This window comes from Carlito syrichta, unplaced genomic scaffold (genome assembly GCF_000164805.1).
Source record: "Carlito syrichta isolate Samal-C Ts95f unplaced genomic scaffold, Tarsius_syrichta-2.0.1 Scaffold302088, whole genome shotgun sequence".
NCBI classification, from domain to species: Eukaryota; Metazoa; Chordata; class Mammalia; order Primates; family Tarsiidae; genus Carlito; species Carlito syrichta.
The window spans coordinates 111994-127806 of record NW_007246184.1 but is presented as its reverse complement, the minus strand read 5'-3'; the positions used below and the strand labels follow the sequence as shown (position 1 = coordinate 127806).

Genomic DNA, 15813 nt, shown 5'->3' with positions numbered 1-15813 from the left:
GCTGCCAGTTAGTATCACCTGAGGAACTTAAAAGAACAATATTTGAACCCTATTCCCAGGGATTGTGAAGTAATTAAAGTCTGGGTTGGGGTTCAGTCCTCAATGTCTTTTGAAAGCTTTCTAGATGATTCGAAAGTGGAATTATAGTTGTGAATGTGTGGGCAAGAAGAAAAGAGGTTGCTTTCATGTTCCAGGTATAGAAGCCCCTTAGGACAGTAGCAAAGGTGGGATGAAATGAATACATACATTAAAAAGTGCTTTGAAAATGAATGAGCCCTATGAAAGTGAAAGGGCGTGGTATTTTTAACATTAAAAAACAGAATGATCATCCCCAGTTACTCCTCCAGAGTGTCAAGAACTTCAGTGAAAAGATGACAAGCTTCATCTGCATCTTGAGATGAAAGAAGACACCGGGGTTGCCTCATTATTTCTTGTGTAATTAGAATTAAAGTTCAATTTTAAAAAATAGGCATGGAAGTTCCTGCCAAAGGCATTGTATTTATATATCTTGTTCAAATCATGGCTTGAGGAATAATAAATTTCTTACCTCCTGCCTCTTAGGTAGCACTACCTTTTGTTTTGTTTTGTTTCAATGTAGAGATGTGGGGTACAAGTCAGGATTAGGTACATAGGTGGTCTGCATGCAGGTGAAGATTGGGCCTCCAACTGGTCCTCACTTTCCCCGGTTTAGGATCAGGCACCCTTGATGATGTTAGAGAAGCCCTTAGTGATGTTGTTGTAGCACTATCTTGATTTCCCTTGAAGACTTGAAGCATTCCAAACCCAAATCTCATCATCAGATTTCAGTGCTATGATGACCAAATGGCAAAGGTCTCAGTTTTCGGAGGCCACTTGACACTGGCTATGCAAACGTCTGCATAAACCTGCACGTCAGCTAGACGTGAGGCAACAGAACAACTCACTTTATCAAAAGGCAGATTATAGCCACCGTGAAAAATTCTCTGACTCCTTCATACAGCAAGACTCTTTCCCCCTCTGTTAAATACACACACACACACACACACACACACACACACACACACACACACACACACAAAACACTGATCTTGTATAATACTGACAGTGCCTTGTGTATCACTTATGTATTTAATTAATCTGTGTCGATTGGGGTCTAACGTCTACCTTGTTAAACTGCAAACCCCTAGATGACGGGAATCACCTTTTTTTTTTCCTATTTACTATTATTTTAGGTATTCTAAAATATCCACAGGCTTAGCAGAAGAAAGAGACTGCAATATGAGCAAAAGTGTTTGACAAATAAGCCACCATTTTGGTGAAACTCTGAAGCCTCTAACTTGGTTAGAGAGAAGAGATGAAACAGAGGTGTGCTGAGAAGAGAGTACATGGTGGATTTCATTCTCAGAATGGAAGATTTTCAGCATTAGGATAAGGTGCTTATACTTTACCTTGTGCACCAAGGGAAGTAGAAAGAGAATTAGCTCAGGCAAGCAGCATGGAGAAATGGATGTTTTAAGATTAATCTGACAGAGGCTTGTAGGGTGTGGGAGCAAGAAGAGACTGAAAGCACAAAACTAGTTAGAAGGTAGCGGATTTAGTTCATTTTAGTATATTGTGATTATAAAATAGCCAGACTTTTGTTTCTGATGTTGTAAGTTTTTGGTTTCTATTTGTCCTACTTTTCCTATGCTTGTTTTTCTATTTTCTTCTCTTGTTTAGATAAATTGAGGACTTTTTATAAACTCCATTTTTCTACTTTGACTTTTATTTAAATGAGTCCACGTAAAATTTTGCCATGCATTTTCAGTTTAGAGTCAAAAGTTAAGCAATGTCTTAATCTCCAACAACTCAAGGATTATAAAACCTTTAAGTTTGACTACTCGCTTTCTGATTTACATGCTATTGTTATACAATTTGGAAGTGATTCCTTTTCTTAATCCTAAGATTATATATAATAACAATAATAATTATTGTATATTTTATATTTTAAATTGTACAGTAATATATAACATTTAATAACATAGTATATAAATAGCAACAAAAACAATGACTATCATTCAGCACCAAAAATTGTTTAACTAGACTTACTACATGTTTACTGTTTTGTTTTCTTATCACGTCTTCCATTTAAAACTGTTATAGTGTAATATTTTTCCTTTTTTCCCACAATACTCTCTCTAGACTCTTCTTCAGAAAAGATCTGTTAAGTTCTAAATTCTCTTGGTTCTTGACACTCAATTCCTGAAAGATAGTTTTGTTGAAAACTCAATTAAGTCTAGGTCTGGAATTGCTTTTCCTCAACACGTTGAATACATTACTCCATAGTTTCTGGCTTCCATTGTGGTGGCTAAGAAATCAGCCTCAGTGTCCCTTTCAGGTTCCACTTTTTCTCTTTCTAGCTCTGTTTCAGGTCTGCATTTGTATTCGCTGTTCTATGGTTTCACTAATGTGTCTAGATGTTGACTTCTTTTTCTTTCTTTTTTTAAGGTTATGCTTTCTAAACCTAGAGGACTTTTTAGTCATTTCTGAAAAACTGCAAATTGCAATTTTTTGAAATAGTGTCTGTCTTACATTTCCCCTTTACTCTTCTCTGAGACTCCAGTTAGATTTAAATGCGACTTTCTTATTTTGTCCTCCATATGTTTCCATTCCTCTTTCATTTTCTTATCATCTCCTTGTCTTCCTGTTAAATATTAGGTTATTTATTTAGATATAGCTTTTATCATGCCAACTATCTCTTCAAATGTATCTGCGCTTCATCATAATACTTACATCATGTGGTTGGTCATTACTGATGCTTACTCATCTTTGAAATTGAATTCTTTGTTTATTTAAGTTAAGTGTACCTATCTCTTCTTTATTCAGCATCTTGTAATTTCAATATATGCTGTTGTTTAGAGAATAAATCTCATTTGTTCTTTTGCTGAACCTTAGTCATGATATCTTGCGATGTTGTATTTCTAATGATATTTTATTATTAGGCTGTTGCTGAATCTTTATCTGTGAGATATGTTATCTCATAACCCTAAGTGGAACTCTTCCTCCAGAGAGGATTTGCACTTTTTCTTCACAAGAGCCAGAGTGCATTACTGAACTAAGACCACTTCCACTCCCCTCAATGATTAAAGCTTCAGTGATGGCCCCATGCTCAACTCTTTACATTGCCACTGACCCAAGGTTCAGGATCTCAATAGTAGTATTATCATCATCTGCCTCCAGGTCAGTCCGACCATCCTGCCTACCCATCACACACTCCTCTCAAATACTAGCCCTGATAATTCATATATTTAAAATTATTTTGTTATATTATTTTGTTACTTTGGTTTTTTTGGGGGGGGCAGGGAGATTGACTTGAGGAGCTATTGTATACTTTGGCCAGCAGTGCATCAAAAAGTTGCTATATCCAGTATCTATTTGTTCTTCTTTGGGCAGGGACCTCAGAGCCACAAACCTGTCAAGTGTGATCAGAGGGAGAAGGAGCAGGAACCCACTTTGTTTTAGTGGGAGGAGGTTTGTGTCTGAAATAGAATTACAGAAATTAAAAAAAAAATAAAGATAGAACTTTGAGTGCAAAAAAAATGAAATTTCCAAGTATAAAAGTATAAGGCCATTTTAAAAGTATTTATAAGCAGAATCGATGTTGCACAGTGTATGTGATAGGCACATAGTGCTGAAATACATGAATGGTCTGTTCAATTATATATGATATATACAATTATTTTATTCTTCTCTATGAGGCAGGAGAGAGAATGCAACTGCTTAGGAATCATTGCCATGTATATAACTGGTTGATTATAACCTGTACATGGTGAAATGACTCAAAAGAATGAACGATTCCGGTTGCTGCAAGGGCAAACAGTCAGTGTTCAATGAATGTGTATTGAACTAAACTAATTGTATTAATTAGATAATCATGCTGTCAATACCACCCAGGTTCCCTGATTGAAAACAGAACATGTGTAAAGCCAAATATTAAATGTAACCCAGACTTATCTATAAACAAGAGACGAAAATAATCTGTGGAATCCTCCAGTTTATAACATACCAGCCATCCTTACACTCTCATGCATGTATTTTGTTATTTCTCAAGTAGACAGTGAAGTATCAATGCTATCTGTGGTCAATGACCACTATTGGTGAGCAACCTCTTTTCCTCAGAAGTTTCACAGCATCACCTATTCTCCAGTGAAAAATTTCTTGCATTAAATATTTTCTTATTAGGCATGGCTTTCTTGAATGAGCTCAGAGCCTAAATTTGCCTTATGGTTGGTAAGGAAAAGAATTTTAAATACAGCAGCAGCAGCTTCCTCGAGAAACTGTGAAAGATAAGCCAACATACTTCCATTTAATTTTGGAAAAGCAGTTTCTGCTATAATTAGATGCCTGTGGGAGACTTACCCTTATCCCATACTGGGAGATTGTGTTAAATACTTGTTCACAGCTAGATACATACCAGGGTACAGTAGAAAGTACAAACAATTCCTGTTGCAAACACAGAGCCCCAGAGATCAAACCCAGTCACTAGGGGAAGAGAAAAAATAAATATGTTAAGAGAAGTTTGTCTGAAAAACAATAAAAGAGCAAGTTTTATGAGGAACATATCACAATATAATCGCCAGTGTTTTCTGGGGCCAAAAATAAAATCAAAGGAGAGTTTTCCCTCATTAAATGCTCTGGCCTCTGAGAAAGATTTTTTTTTTTTTTTTTTTTTTTTACATTTTTATACCTCTAACCAGGCTATACATTTTATGTAATGTTCAGTCAAATTTTTCCTTCTAAGATTCTGTAGCTTCCAATCTCTGGTAAAATGCTGGTTTGGTTTTGAGTTTCTTTTTTTTTTTTTCCCCTCACAAAGATAGTCTAAGTGCTAGGAAACCACCTCAGTATCAACCAGGAGTTAGCATTCCTCAGTATATAAGGACTTAGCCTAATTAAATTGAATATTGAGGGCTTGAAATATGACAGGTGTCATGAAATTTATGTTTACTCATGGGTTTTATCTTTCTTTTGTGTTTCTGGAATTGTATTCATTTGAAAGGATCAATTATAAGTCTTTATGTAATTATTGCAAGCATCTTTTACTCTCATACCCAAATTATCTACATCATGAAGTCACTGAAAAAAGGACTATATATATATAACAGGTGAATTTACTTAGTGGTTGTGCATATATAATATCAAAATTGTCATCATTTAGATGATGAGAAAAAAACAAACAAATAAAGCAATCAAACTTGGTGTTTAGAACCAAGTGAGGCAAAATCTAGTAACTAATTGTTTGCATTTTTTTCAATGTTGATTCAATGTTTACAGTGTTAGGTAGTGACTTCTACAGTCATTCAGAACCCCCTAACCAGAGGAATGTCTCTCCAACAAGATGCCTTAAGTATAAACTCCAGGATGAGAATTTGAGCATGAAAATGATGGAATATGTCCAAGGGACTATCAGTAACTCACCTTGATTGAGTGCCAGAGCAGGTGCATACACCACCACTCCGGTGTAGAGAATCTGGCAGAGAAACACGAATCACGTGAGCAGTGAGAAAATAACATGGAAACGAAAACTGCCTAGAGAGTCTCTATTGGCCTTAGAGACGTATTTCCTTCAACTTGCTCACCAAGCATTTTATTTTCATCCAATCTAATTCTGCAGGTGTTCACCCCATAACTAGTTTGTAGAGGGGATATAAGCATTAGATGGAGGAAGAGAGTGGGAATTTCAAAATTGCTGCTCATTTTGGTTTTTGTGGTTAATTTGATATATTTCTAATGGATACAAAAACAGACTTTTTTTATTTCCCCCCTCCCCCCAACCCACTCCCCTCAAGCACATGTCACAACATGCTCTTGGCTGATTTCACGAGGAGCTGTACTAAGGAACAGAAACACATGTTGGCAGTTTGTGAAAATATGGAATTTAGATCGGAGATGGGAGAAGTAAGTACTGAACATGGAAGACTAACAACATGGGTGATCTACGCAGTCAATCTAACTCTCGAACTGCAACCACGGTTGCACTCATGGAAACGGGCCCAGTTCCCATTTTATCTTAAACAGAATGTCACCAGGTAAAGATTCTTGGGAGGGCTCTAAAAGGCAAATATCTGTGAGCAGATCAAGGAGCCGTGTTCCCGTCCTGTTCTCTTGCTTAAATTCTTCAGTCAGGGAGTAAGAGTTTTGATTAAGAGGGAAGAAGCTTATCTTCTAGAAGAAAGTACTTGGTGAGCAGTAGAAAATTAAGCAAGGAGTGTCCCACAGGCAAACTTGGGGCAGCAAGAAGGTACCCCAACACCTGGAGAGAAAGGAATCATAAGAGGGAAGTAGGTGTATTGGCTGGTACTGTTTTCTTAAAATGACTTTCAGCAAAACAAGTATTTCGGCTTTAACTCAGTTGACTGTGAAAAAATAAAAATTAAAAAAAAACACGTTCAATATCTCATCTCGAACAACTTCCACAGATTAAACAACAGTGAAGTAAATGTTTTTAAAAATGTATTTTTTTTCCTTTGAGGTTTCAAATATACATTTTTAGTGTTGCTGCTTTGAGTCCAGACCCATGGGGTAAGTACAGTGTGGGCACCTCTTGAGGTAATCACATATCTTGAAAGTACTACCTTTGCAAAAGAGTAGTGTCTGCTTAGTATTAAGTCTGTCCTCTTACTGAGTTTATTGCCCTCAAAGTAAACAAACCTGTGTCTTGTAACCCCATAGTTTTCACATCTGCTGCAGCCATGACCCCTTACCGTCTGGACTATGTAGATGACTGTTGCTGCATAGCGAACTGGTTTGTTGAATCGTAGTTGTAAATACTAGAGGAAACAGAAAGACATGCAGAGTCAGTGAGGTGTAGATAAGAGCTGCTAAAAGAGTCCTTTTTTTCTTGGTATTCCTCTGAGTTTAGAACTTAAACTTGTAATGTAATTTGATGGTATGTGTCCTTAGTTGTAACCAGGAGGTGGGGGAAACATGGGTTTTTAAAACACAAAGATCTATTAAAACTCAGTTTTTGTTCATGTGTCTCATGATGGTCAGAGCAGATTAAGTGGCTTGTGTGAATAAAACTTAAATCTTTTGGCTTTCTTCCCAGGAGTCTTCCCACTGGATGCTCTGAAGCCATTATTTTCTTCTATATTTCTACTGCCCCAAATTTAGCTCAGTCCTTTTCTTCTCTTTCCTGGACTGCTGCTGTAGCCCCCAATTGATCTCCCTAATATCACTCCTGGCCCACTCACCCCATCAGCCACATATTCCCCACATCAGAAGTCTGATCTCTTTCTCAAAAATCTTCAATGGTTCTTTATTATTGACAAAACAAAAGGTACATCTCAGGCTTGTTACTCTAAACCTTCTGTTGTCAGACCCATATTCTACCCGTCTTAAAGCATACCTCTAACCCTCATATAATTTATTTTCTGGATAAAGTCATCGGTTATTGTTCAACTGACATTTTTTTCTTTTCATAACCTCCTTTTGTTTAGGCAGAAATCTCAATGTAAGAGATTGAGATTTTACCAATTCTCCCCCCAATTTTACCAATTCATCATCATCTGTCAAGAATGGCCCAATCACTATTTCTATCCCTACTCATAATTTATTTCTCCTCTGAGCTCATATGGCACTGATATTAAACCTTTTTTGCGGTTAGCAGTTGCTGTCTTGCACAGTGGTGTTGGATTTGTCTATTCTACTGTATTAGTTTTCTATGGGTATTATAACAGATTACCACCAATTTGCTTGCTTAAAAGAACAGAAATTTATTCTCTCACAGTTCTGAAGGGCAGAAACCAAAAATCAATTTCATTAGGCACAAATCCAGGTGTTGGCAGGGTCCTACTTCTTTGGGAGGCACTAGGGAAGAGTCTGCTTCTCACCTCTTTGAGCTTTTGGTGGTTACTGAAAGTCTAGAGCACCTGGTTCCATCACTGCATTGTCTGTCTCTATAGTCACACTGCTTTCTATTTTGTCTGTCAAATTTCCCACTACCTCCCTCCTAAAGGAATACATACAATTGTATTTATGTTTAGGACTCAGCTGGAAAATCCAAGAAAACCTTTTTTTAAATCTCAACATTTTTCATTTAATTACATTTGCAATGATCCCCATTTCTTCTTTTTTTTTTTTAACTATATGAAATAACAATCACAGCTTCCAGGAATTAGGTATATGTGGGGGGCAGGGTGCTTTTCCCAGTCAACCACCTTTGTTCTCCCTGATACACATGTGCAGTATTCTATTTGTCTCATTTTTATTTTGTTATTTATGCATTAATTCATTTATTCAACAAATATTTGTTACCTGCCTTCCATTGTACATTCTGACACACGATGATAAGCAGATATTATATAGGCCTTACCACAGAGAATCTTACAGATTCAATGAAGTGAAAATTTAAACTAATAGAAATAAAGTTACAATTGTGATATGAACTAGAGGAAGGACTACAAGTAGCTCTGAATATACTAAATGGCAGAGTCTAACTTACTGTCAAAGTAAGGAAAGGTCTTTTTGAGTGAATATTCTAGGAAACACTAGTGTGTGCATAATAAATATCTATTGAGTGAACAAAATGAAATAATACAACATTATTAAAAAATAGTAAATGGCTGGAGGATTCAATTTCTTGTTAGTAGTTTCCACTTGGTAGTAGTGCTTTCTTATCAGAATCTAAGCAAAATCTTTCTGATTAAGTCATGGATTAACTGCTAATATGTCCTTTCCCTAAAAACAATGCATAAATGCTGTTTCATAGCTTAAGTTGACCCTTTTTTGAAACAGACATCTCCTCTTGGCAGAATTGTGGCTTTATTTCATACTAACCCATATTCCTCAATATCCCCTGATAGAAACTCCCAGCCTTCAGATAAAAAAACAAAAACAAAAACAAAAAAACACCTTATTTGGTAGACTGTGAGCTAAGTTATAGTCCAAGGAATGTATGATTCAGGGCACCAGATATAAAAAATACATTATTACAGAGGAAGGGAAATCAGTGAGGAGTCAAATATGTCAACTATTATAGAATAGAAAACACTGAAAAACATTTGTGGTGACAACAATATGGGTTCAATATTCATGCCCTTGGGAAAGTAAGTCTACAAGCCATGATATTCCCTACCTAAAATGGGTGCTTACATGAATCAAATGGCATAGTGCATTATCATACCTGCCAAGCCCAGGGCTGGGAATAGAGTAGGTTTTGATGACTGCAGTGGTCACTGTGGGTACCACGTTTATAGCTTATTGGCACTCATTGTTCCAGTACAACTTGAGAGCATCTAAATGTGCCTGAGATTATCTGCTTGAGGGCTTTATCTCAGCCCTAGCACAGGGCAGGTCAGAAATGTTTGGGGTGTTATAATTGGCATTTAGCAAATGACTAAATGGAGTTGTTCACAAAATACTCTTGACTTTTTGCCTTTCAGAAGTGACAACCCTGAGACATGCCCAATACTGTCTCTTAGAGATCCCCAGTTGCTCAAAAATGCACTTTTTATTGGCTCCTTTTCTTTCCATGTTTCACTTTGCCACCTGCCTACCAGTTCACTTCCTCCAAAATCAACTTCCATTTAAACCCTTGTCTCAAAATCTGCTTCTAGAGACAGGCAACTTAAGAAAATGATATTTCTAACTAATGTAATTCATGTGGAGACAAAAAACATTTCTGTAATGAGGTGTGTCCTCTTGCTGAATACACAAAGAACCCAGAATAACCTACTGAAAGATGAGACAAAATGTGACAAAGACAAGCTGTCCCATCTGTGTTCCCCTAGACCAGCAAGCCCCTATCAACTCAGCACTTGATGGAAGTCACATTGATGGCCCCAAGTGAGATCAGTAGAAGGACCTTATGGGTCCAGCTGAGCCAGAGTAAATCGCTGATCCACAGTATTGTGAGCTAATAAAATTGTTGCTTTGAGATACCCATTTTGAGGTTGTATGCTACACAGCAATAGATAACAAACAAAAATCCGTTGTGGGAAGATGTTGTGACAAAATACAAAAGTATGTGTGTTAGCTTTGGGACTGGGTGGTACATGAAGTCTAGAAAAACAAAAGGGAAACATTCTAAAAAATTATAAAGCTGTGAGGAAGGATACTGCAGTAGGAATTTGGAAAAAGTCAATGGTTTTCACATCTCAGTTTAGTTCCAGTCAATTCAGGAAAACTACAGAGATAGTACCGAAACAAAGCTATGTGCAAAAATGACTTGATTAGAAGTCAGACTCCTTGAATTCCAATTTGAGATTTGCTGATATCTTTCTCTGTAATCTAAGCCTGTGGTTTCTCATCTGTGAAAGAAGAAAAACTATTCCAATTGCGTAATTCCACATCTGAAAGAATGTATTCACTTTTCCTTTCAAGGAACTAACTCATTCATTCAGGGTCATCTTTGATATCCATATAAGCTATTTCTATGGTCTAAAGTAATTATACAACAGAAAATTATATGCTTCATGCCTTCTTGTAAAAATGCCAAAGGTGACATTTACTAACATTATGTTGGACCATTTTTAGAACCCCAAACTTGACCCAGCCATACTCCTTTCTGCCTCAAGAAATAGCAACTCCCTTTTCATGTTTGTTCAAGCTCAAAGAACATAGACCCAACCTTTACTCTTCTCTTTCTCTCCCTCCCCATGTCTACTTTGTAAAAGAATTCTGGTGCTTACCCCCTGACTTTCAAAATATAGCCACTTGTTTTATCTCCTCTGTTGCCACCCTATTACCAACATCTGTTGCCCACATTATGTCTGTAGATCCCCAACTAGCTCCCCTGCTTCAGCAGTCCAAATCCTTCAGTTATTCTCAATATCCAGCTTGGGTAATCCTCTCGACATACAAATCATATCATGTCACACCTCTGCCCAAACACTGTAACGACCCATCTCACTTAGAGAGAAAGCCAATCCTAAACTGCCCGGGGGAGGGGGGGGGAAGGGAGACACACCTCATCAATAAGGATACCTGATCACAAACCAGGCATAGTGGGAACCAAAGAGAGGCCCAAACTTCACCTAAACAATGACCATTTGTATACCTAACCTTGAATTGTACCCCACATCTTTAAAATAATAATAATAAGATAAAACCAAACAAACATACCTACAATAAAAGCCAATCTGACAATGACTTAAGATTCCTCATTACATTGATTCAGACCCTAAATACCCATTTTGCAACAAATATTTTATAACACCATTCACTCTGCTAAAGTAATATTCAATAACAATATCTTCAACTTAAAAATCGAATATCTCAAAACATAACAATACTTGCTATGATACCACCACTGTTATTTAAAAGAGAACTGACAGGAAAGCAATTTATCAAGAAAAAATGTATGTAATGTACAAATGCTCAGAAATCACTATAAAAGGAGGTATAGTGAAGTGGTAGCCTATGCATTACAGTAACAAAGGCTTTGGATTGAAGAGAAGTAAGTAATTTAGAAGCCACGAAGTCTAAGAAAAGAGAGAGGGTAGGCATAACCTACAAACCAGTATTAAAGGTCAATAATAATAGACTGAATTTATTAGTGTATGATAAGAGAAAGAAGGAAATAGCCTTAATTAAAGTGAAGATACCATGCCAGGACTAATTATAACCATCCAATTGAGATAACGAAAATGTATGCCACTGCACATGAGCTATACCTAATTTATAACTCCAGGGTAAGAACAATTCCTTGTGTTTTGTCACGGGACAGCTGAGTAATACAGTGGCACAGATGGCATATCTTAGTCTTAAAATCCCTCTGTGTATCAAGGCATTTAAATCAATTGACTACTGCTGTATAACAACCTCCCCAAAACTTATTGACTCAAAGACCAAACATGTATTATTTCTCATCATTCTGATACAGGCTGGGTGGTTTCTCTGCTTGTTTCACCAGGACTCTTGCATGGCTGCAGTCACCTGGAAGAGCAACTGAGCAAGGCGTTCCAAGACAGCCTCACTCACATGTCTGGTGGTTGGTGTCAGCAGTTGGCTGGGTGCCTCTGTTCTCCCCTGTGGGTCCACTCTTGTTCATGAGGCTTGACCAGCTTTATCAGCCTCCTTACATAGCAGTGTCAGGGTAGCAGCCCAAGAGGACAAAGCAAAAAAGCTACAAGTCTTAAGAGACTTGTGTTGCAATGCTCATGGTACATGTTCTGTTTGGAGAATAATGACTCTAATAACAATAAAAAATAGCATCAGCTCACTTTTATGGAGAATCTCCTACAAAGGAGGTAATGCATTAAATATTTACAAATAGGTTTTTATTTAATTGTTGAGACAGTCCTGTGTGATTGGCCTGTTTCCATTCTACAGTTGAGAAAATAGGGGTGTCTGTATGTGAAAGTTATGCTTTTGTACAATAGTATTTTAATGTCTTTCTCATAATGTGTAATTGACCTTAAAAATCAATGTGTTCTTCAACTACCAGGTGTCATCATCAAGATGATTAAAAAAAAGAATAACAAAACTCATTTAAGTGGAGAGAAAATAGCAGCTCCTGCTGAAATAGACAAGATGGGGCCGATTCTCTTACCTCATACGTGCTGGTGATGCCTGATCTGTAGAACACAGGGAGAAAGAGCTCCGATGTGAAGATGATGACAAACGTATATGCAATGAAGAAGAGCACAAACGATGCCCCAAAGCGGTAGACCTCGGAAGGGGTTCCCAGGACAGTGACAGCTGACATGAAGCTGGCTGTCAGAGACAAGGCTACAGGGCCAAAGCTCATTTGCCTTCCACCTACCAGGAACTCCCGGGAAGTTGCCTTTTTTCTCTCCTTAATTGCAAAGAACACCCCAATTCCAGAAGAAATGACAAAGAGGGCTGCAAATACAACATAATCCCAAGCTGAAAAGTTCTTCACCTCCATGCCTAAAACTATGGCACCAGACGGTTTCTTTCAATCAAGTCTCAGGAAGAAGATGTTTTCAAAAGCAAAGATGTTCTGCTGAAGAAGACTGTAATTCCCTGAAGAGAATGATGACCAGAGGCACTTGTGTGAATCTTCAGACACCAAGGTATACTCAGGGAAGCTCTCAAAAGTTGACTGCAAAAAGGAATCCGGTAATGGTATTGGTACCAAGAGGTGAGAACTTGCAATCTGCCCCTGACCAAGTACTGTCTGTTCCTCTCTTGAAGCATAGACCAACAAGAAGGAATTTAGATGTGTCCTGAAATTAATAACCTCTGGAGGTGGAATAGACCTGCCAGATAACATGCTCTTTTATCTCCTAGCTTTTTTTAACTTAAGGTTAAACATTACTGGGAAACATGGACTTGATAAAAGTTGACCACCTCAGCACTTGTAATTAGTGAGATGGAATCCGTAAAATGCAAACACAAGTCTCAGCAACGTCTTTCTCCTGAGTAAGGGAGGGCGGGGGGTGTGTGCCTGCAATTGCCTGAGACAGTGGGTGGGGAGGGGCAGGAGCAAAGGACTAGGGATCCGGAGACCTTTGCTCAAGTTCTGTCTCAATCATGAGCAAGCTGATACTTTTGACAAATCATTTAACTTGTCTAAGCTTCACCTGGAACACTAGGATCATAAGACCTTACAAGGTTATAATGAATCTTTAAGTCTCAAATGACTGGCCCTCTGTATCCAGACCTGCAAAATGAAAGATAATAGTATTGACCTCTTTGGCTAGTATTTGGGCTTACAGCGAAGCCCTTCTGAACATAATCATGTATTCTCTTTTGACTCCAGGACACAGAAAATGAGTTTACCAATAATTAAAAAGTTATTTGTAACCTTCAACTTTATCTTCTTTTTCTCTCCTTAATTTTTATCATTTTACTATACTTGACCCCAGAAGTTGATTTGAGTTAGGACCAGGACAAAGGAGAGGAGAAAGGTAAAAATCCAGTTATAAATTTCTGTTTTTGCCCTCATAGACTCTCTGTCGATTGTTCTGAAGAAACTCTAGCAAGCCTTTTTGAGGACAGTTTCTCATTGTGTTCATGCTTTTCCTCTACAAATCCTGTTGACTTTACAAGATCTAATTCAAGTCTCCTCTACTTTCTGGAGATTCTTCTGGTTCTCCACTTTAACTCTTATAGAAAGCAGCCTCTCTTACAACTCACTTGATACTGACTTTGCATTCTGCAATCATCGTGTCTCGTTTATGGAATCTCTATGTGACTGTAAGAGTCTATCATCTGTTACAAATGACTGATTCCTTAAAAGCAGAAGCAAAGGCCTAGTCCATATACCCAATAAATAGTAGCCATTGTAGACTGGGGACGGTAATGCATGCCAGAAATCCCAACATTTTGGGAGGCCGGGAAGAAAGGATTGCTTGAGGACAGGAGTTGTAAACCAGCATGGGCAATATAGCAAGAACCCATCTATTAAAAAAATAAATAAATACAAAATTAGACAGATGCAGAAGCATGTGTCCTTAGATCCACCTACTCAAGAATGAGGTGACAGAATCACTTGAGCCTAGTAGTTCAAGGCTGCAATGAGCTATGGTCCCACCACTGTATTCCAGCCTGGGTGACAGAGCGAGACTCTGTCTCTAAAAAAAAAAAAAAACAACAAATAATTAAATGTTTTAAAATAGTAACCATTAGAGAAAATAAAAAAATTATTTTAAAGAGAAGGGAACTAAATGTATCCATAATGCCCAAAGATAAAAACATTTCTAGTCCAACAAACCAAAGAAAACCTCTAATTTTGCTTTTGATATCTGAATAACTGAATTAATCTTTCTTCCATCAATTTGAGTTAGGCTCCAGGAAACTCTGATGACTGAAATATATTTTTAATTACAAATAAAAATATGAAGACTCTCCCAGGAGTTGTCTGTGCCCTGTCATTTAGATTTTTCTTCTAGATTTGGAGAGACAATATGATCAATATTAATTGAAAACTAGGTTTCTAGTATATTTATCTTAACCCAGGGTTTGAATTATTTATATTATGAGGTATTTTAATTATAAAACAGGGTTTTTTTCTGTAGTGCTCTTAGCAGAATATCAGAACTTTATTTGACTTTGAGCGACTTAACTACTTTATCCTTTAATGCTAACACTACTTACATGTTAATATTCAATCTACAACACGTATAAATACCTTGTACAAGCCAGCTTAATGCTGGTTCAAAACATCTTTATATCATTGAGGTCTCAAGGTTAAATTCTAAAAGCATATAACTGAAGACTCAATGAATACTGCTTGTTTTAATTAAACTTCATGTAGAAATAGTACTATCTACAAGAGCCCCACCTAGTCTTGGATTTCAAAGCAGTGGGGAGCAGAGTGATTAATATCTGGGATGTGAAGGAAGCTTTAAGCCTCGCATAGTAAAGTATTCTTTGCTTTCAACATTTCACTGATGGTAAGGCAAAGCATCAGTTTATTAATTTGATTTTCAGTTATTTTCTACATATTTACCCTTTCCTCCTTTTGGTAGCGTTCAACGTCCTCAAACTCTCTTCCTCTCTCCATTAAGACTTTTGTGTGAGGTTCATGTTCATGAGAAGGCACAGCATCAATTTATTCATAATTTTTCAGGGAGATAATAAGAACCAGTATATTTAATGACTATGTAATTGGAAGGCATATTCCTACATCAGAAATGTTAATATGACAAGGAGAAGAAGAGAAAATGTGAGTGACCCTTTGACCTGAAGAAACTCCTATATCTCCCCCATCCTCTCTTGGGTATGTCAAATATCACCATTCATATCTGATTTTTTTTTTTTCAGTGTAAGGCTCAAACTCCTGTTAGAATATCAACACCCTGACCAGCCGCATACACAGCTCCAACAAGGTCCTGCCATCCAATTACCCACTCACCTACAAAGTTCAATTTGAAATTGTTAACA

General features: G+C 37.3%; 1 protein-coding gene across 1 annotated transcript in view; it reads right to left on the bottom strand.

The window, feature by feature from the left end:
- Positions 1-13144, bottom strand: part of SLC5A12 (solute carrier family 5 member 12) — a 52287-nt gene extending 39143 nt beyond the window's left edge. Inside the window, exons 1-4 of the mRNA XM_008056066.2 lie at positions 12512-13144; positions 6723-6788; positions 5437-5488; positions 4433-4500 (exon numbers count right to left, since the gene is read on the bottom strand). Of these exons, the coding sequence (XP_008054257.1) occupies positions 4433-4500; positions 5437-5488; positions 6723-6788; positions 12512-12850 (525 nt within the window). The 5' untranslated portion in view covers positions 12851-13144. The remainder of the gene's footprint in view (positions 1-4432; positions 4501-5436; positions 5489-6722; positions 6789-12511) is intronic.
- Between the last annotated feature and the right edge of the window lie 2669 nt (positions 13145-15813).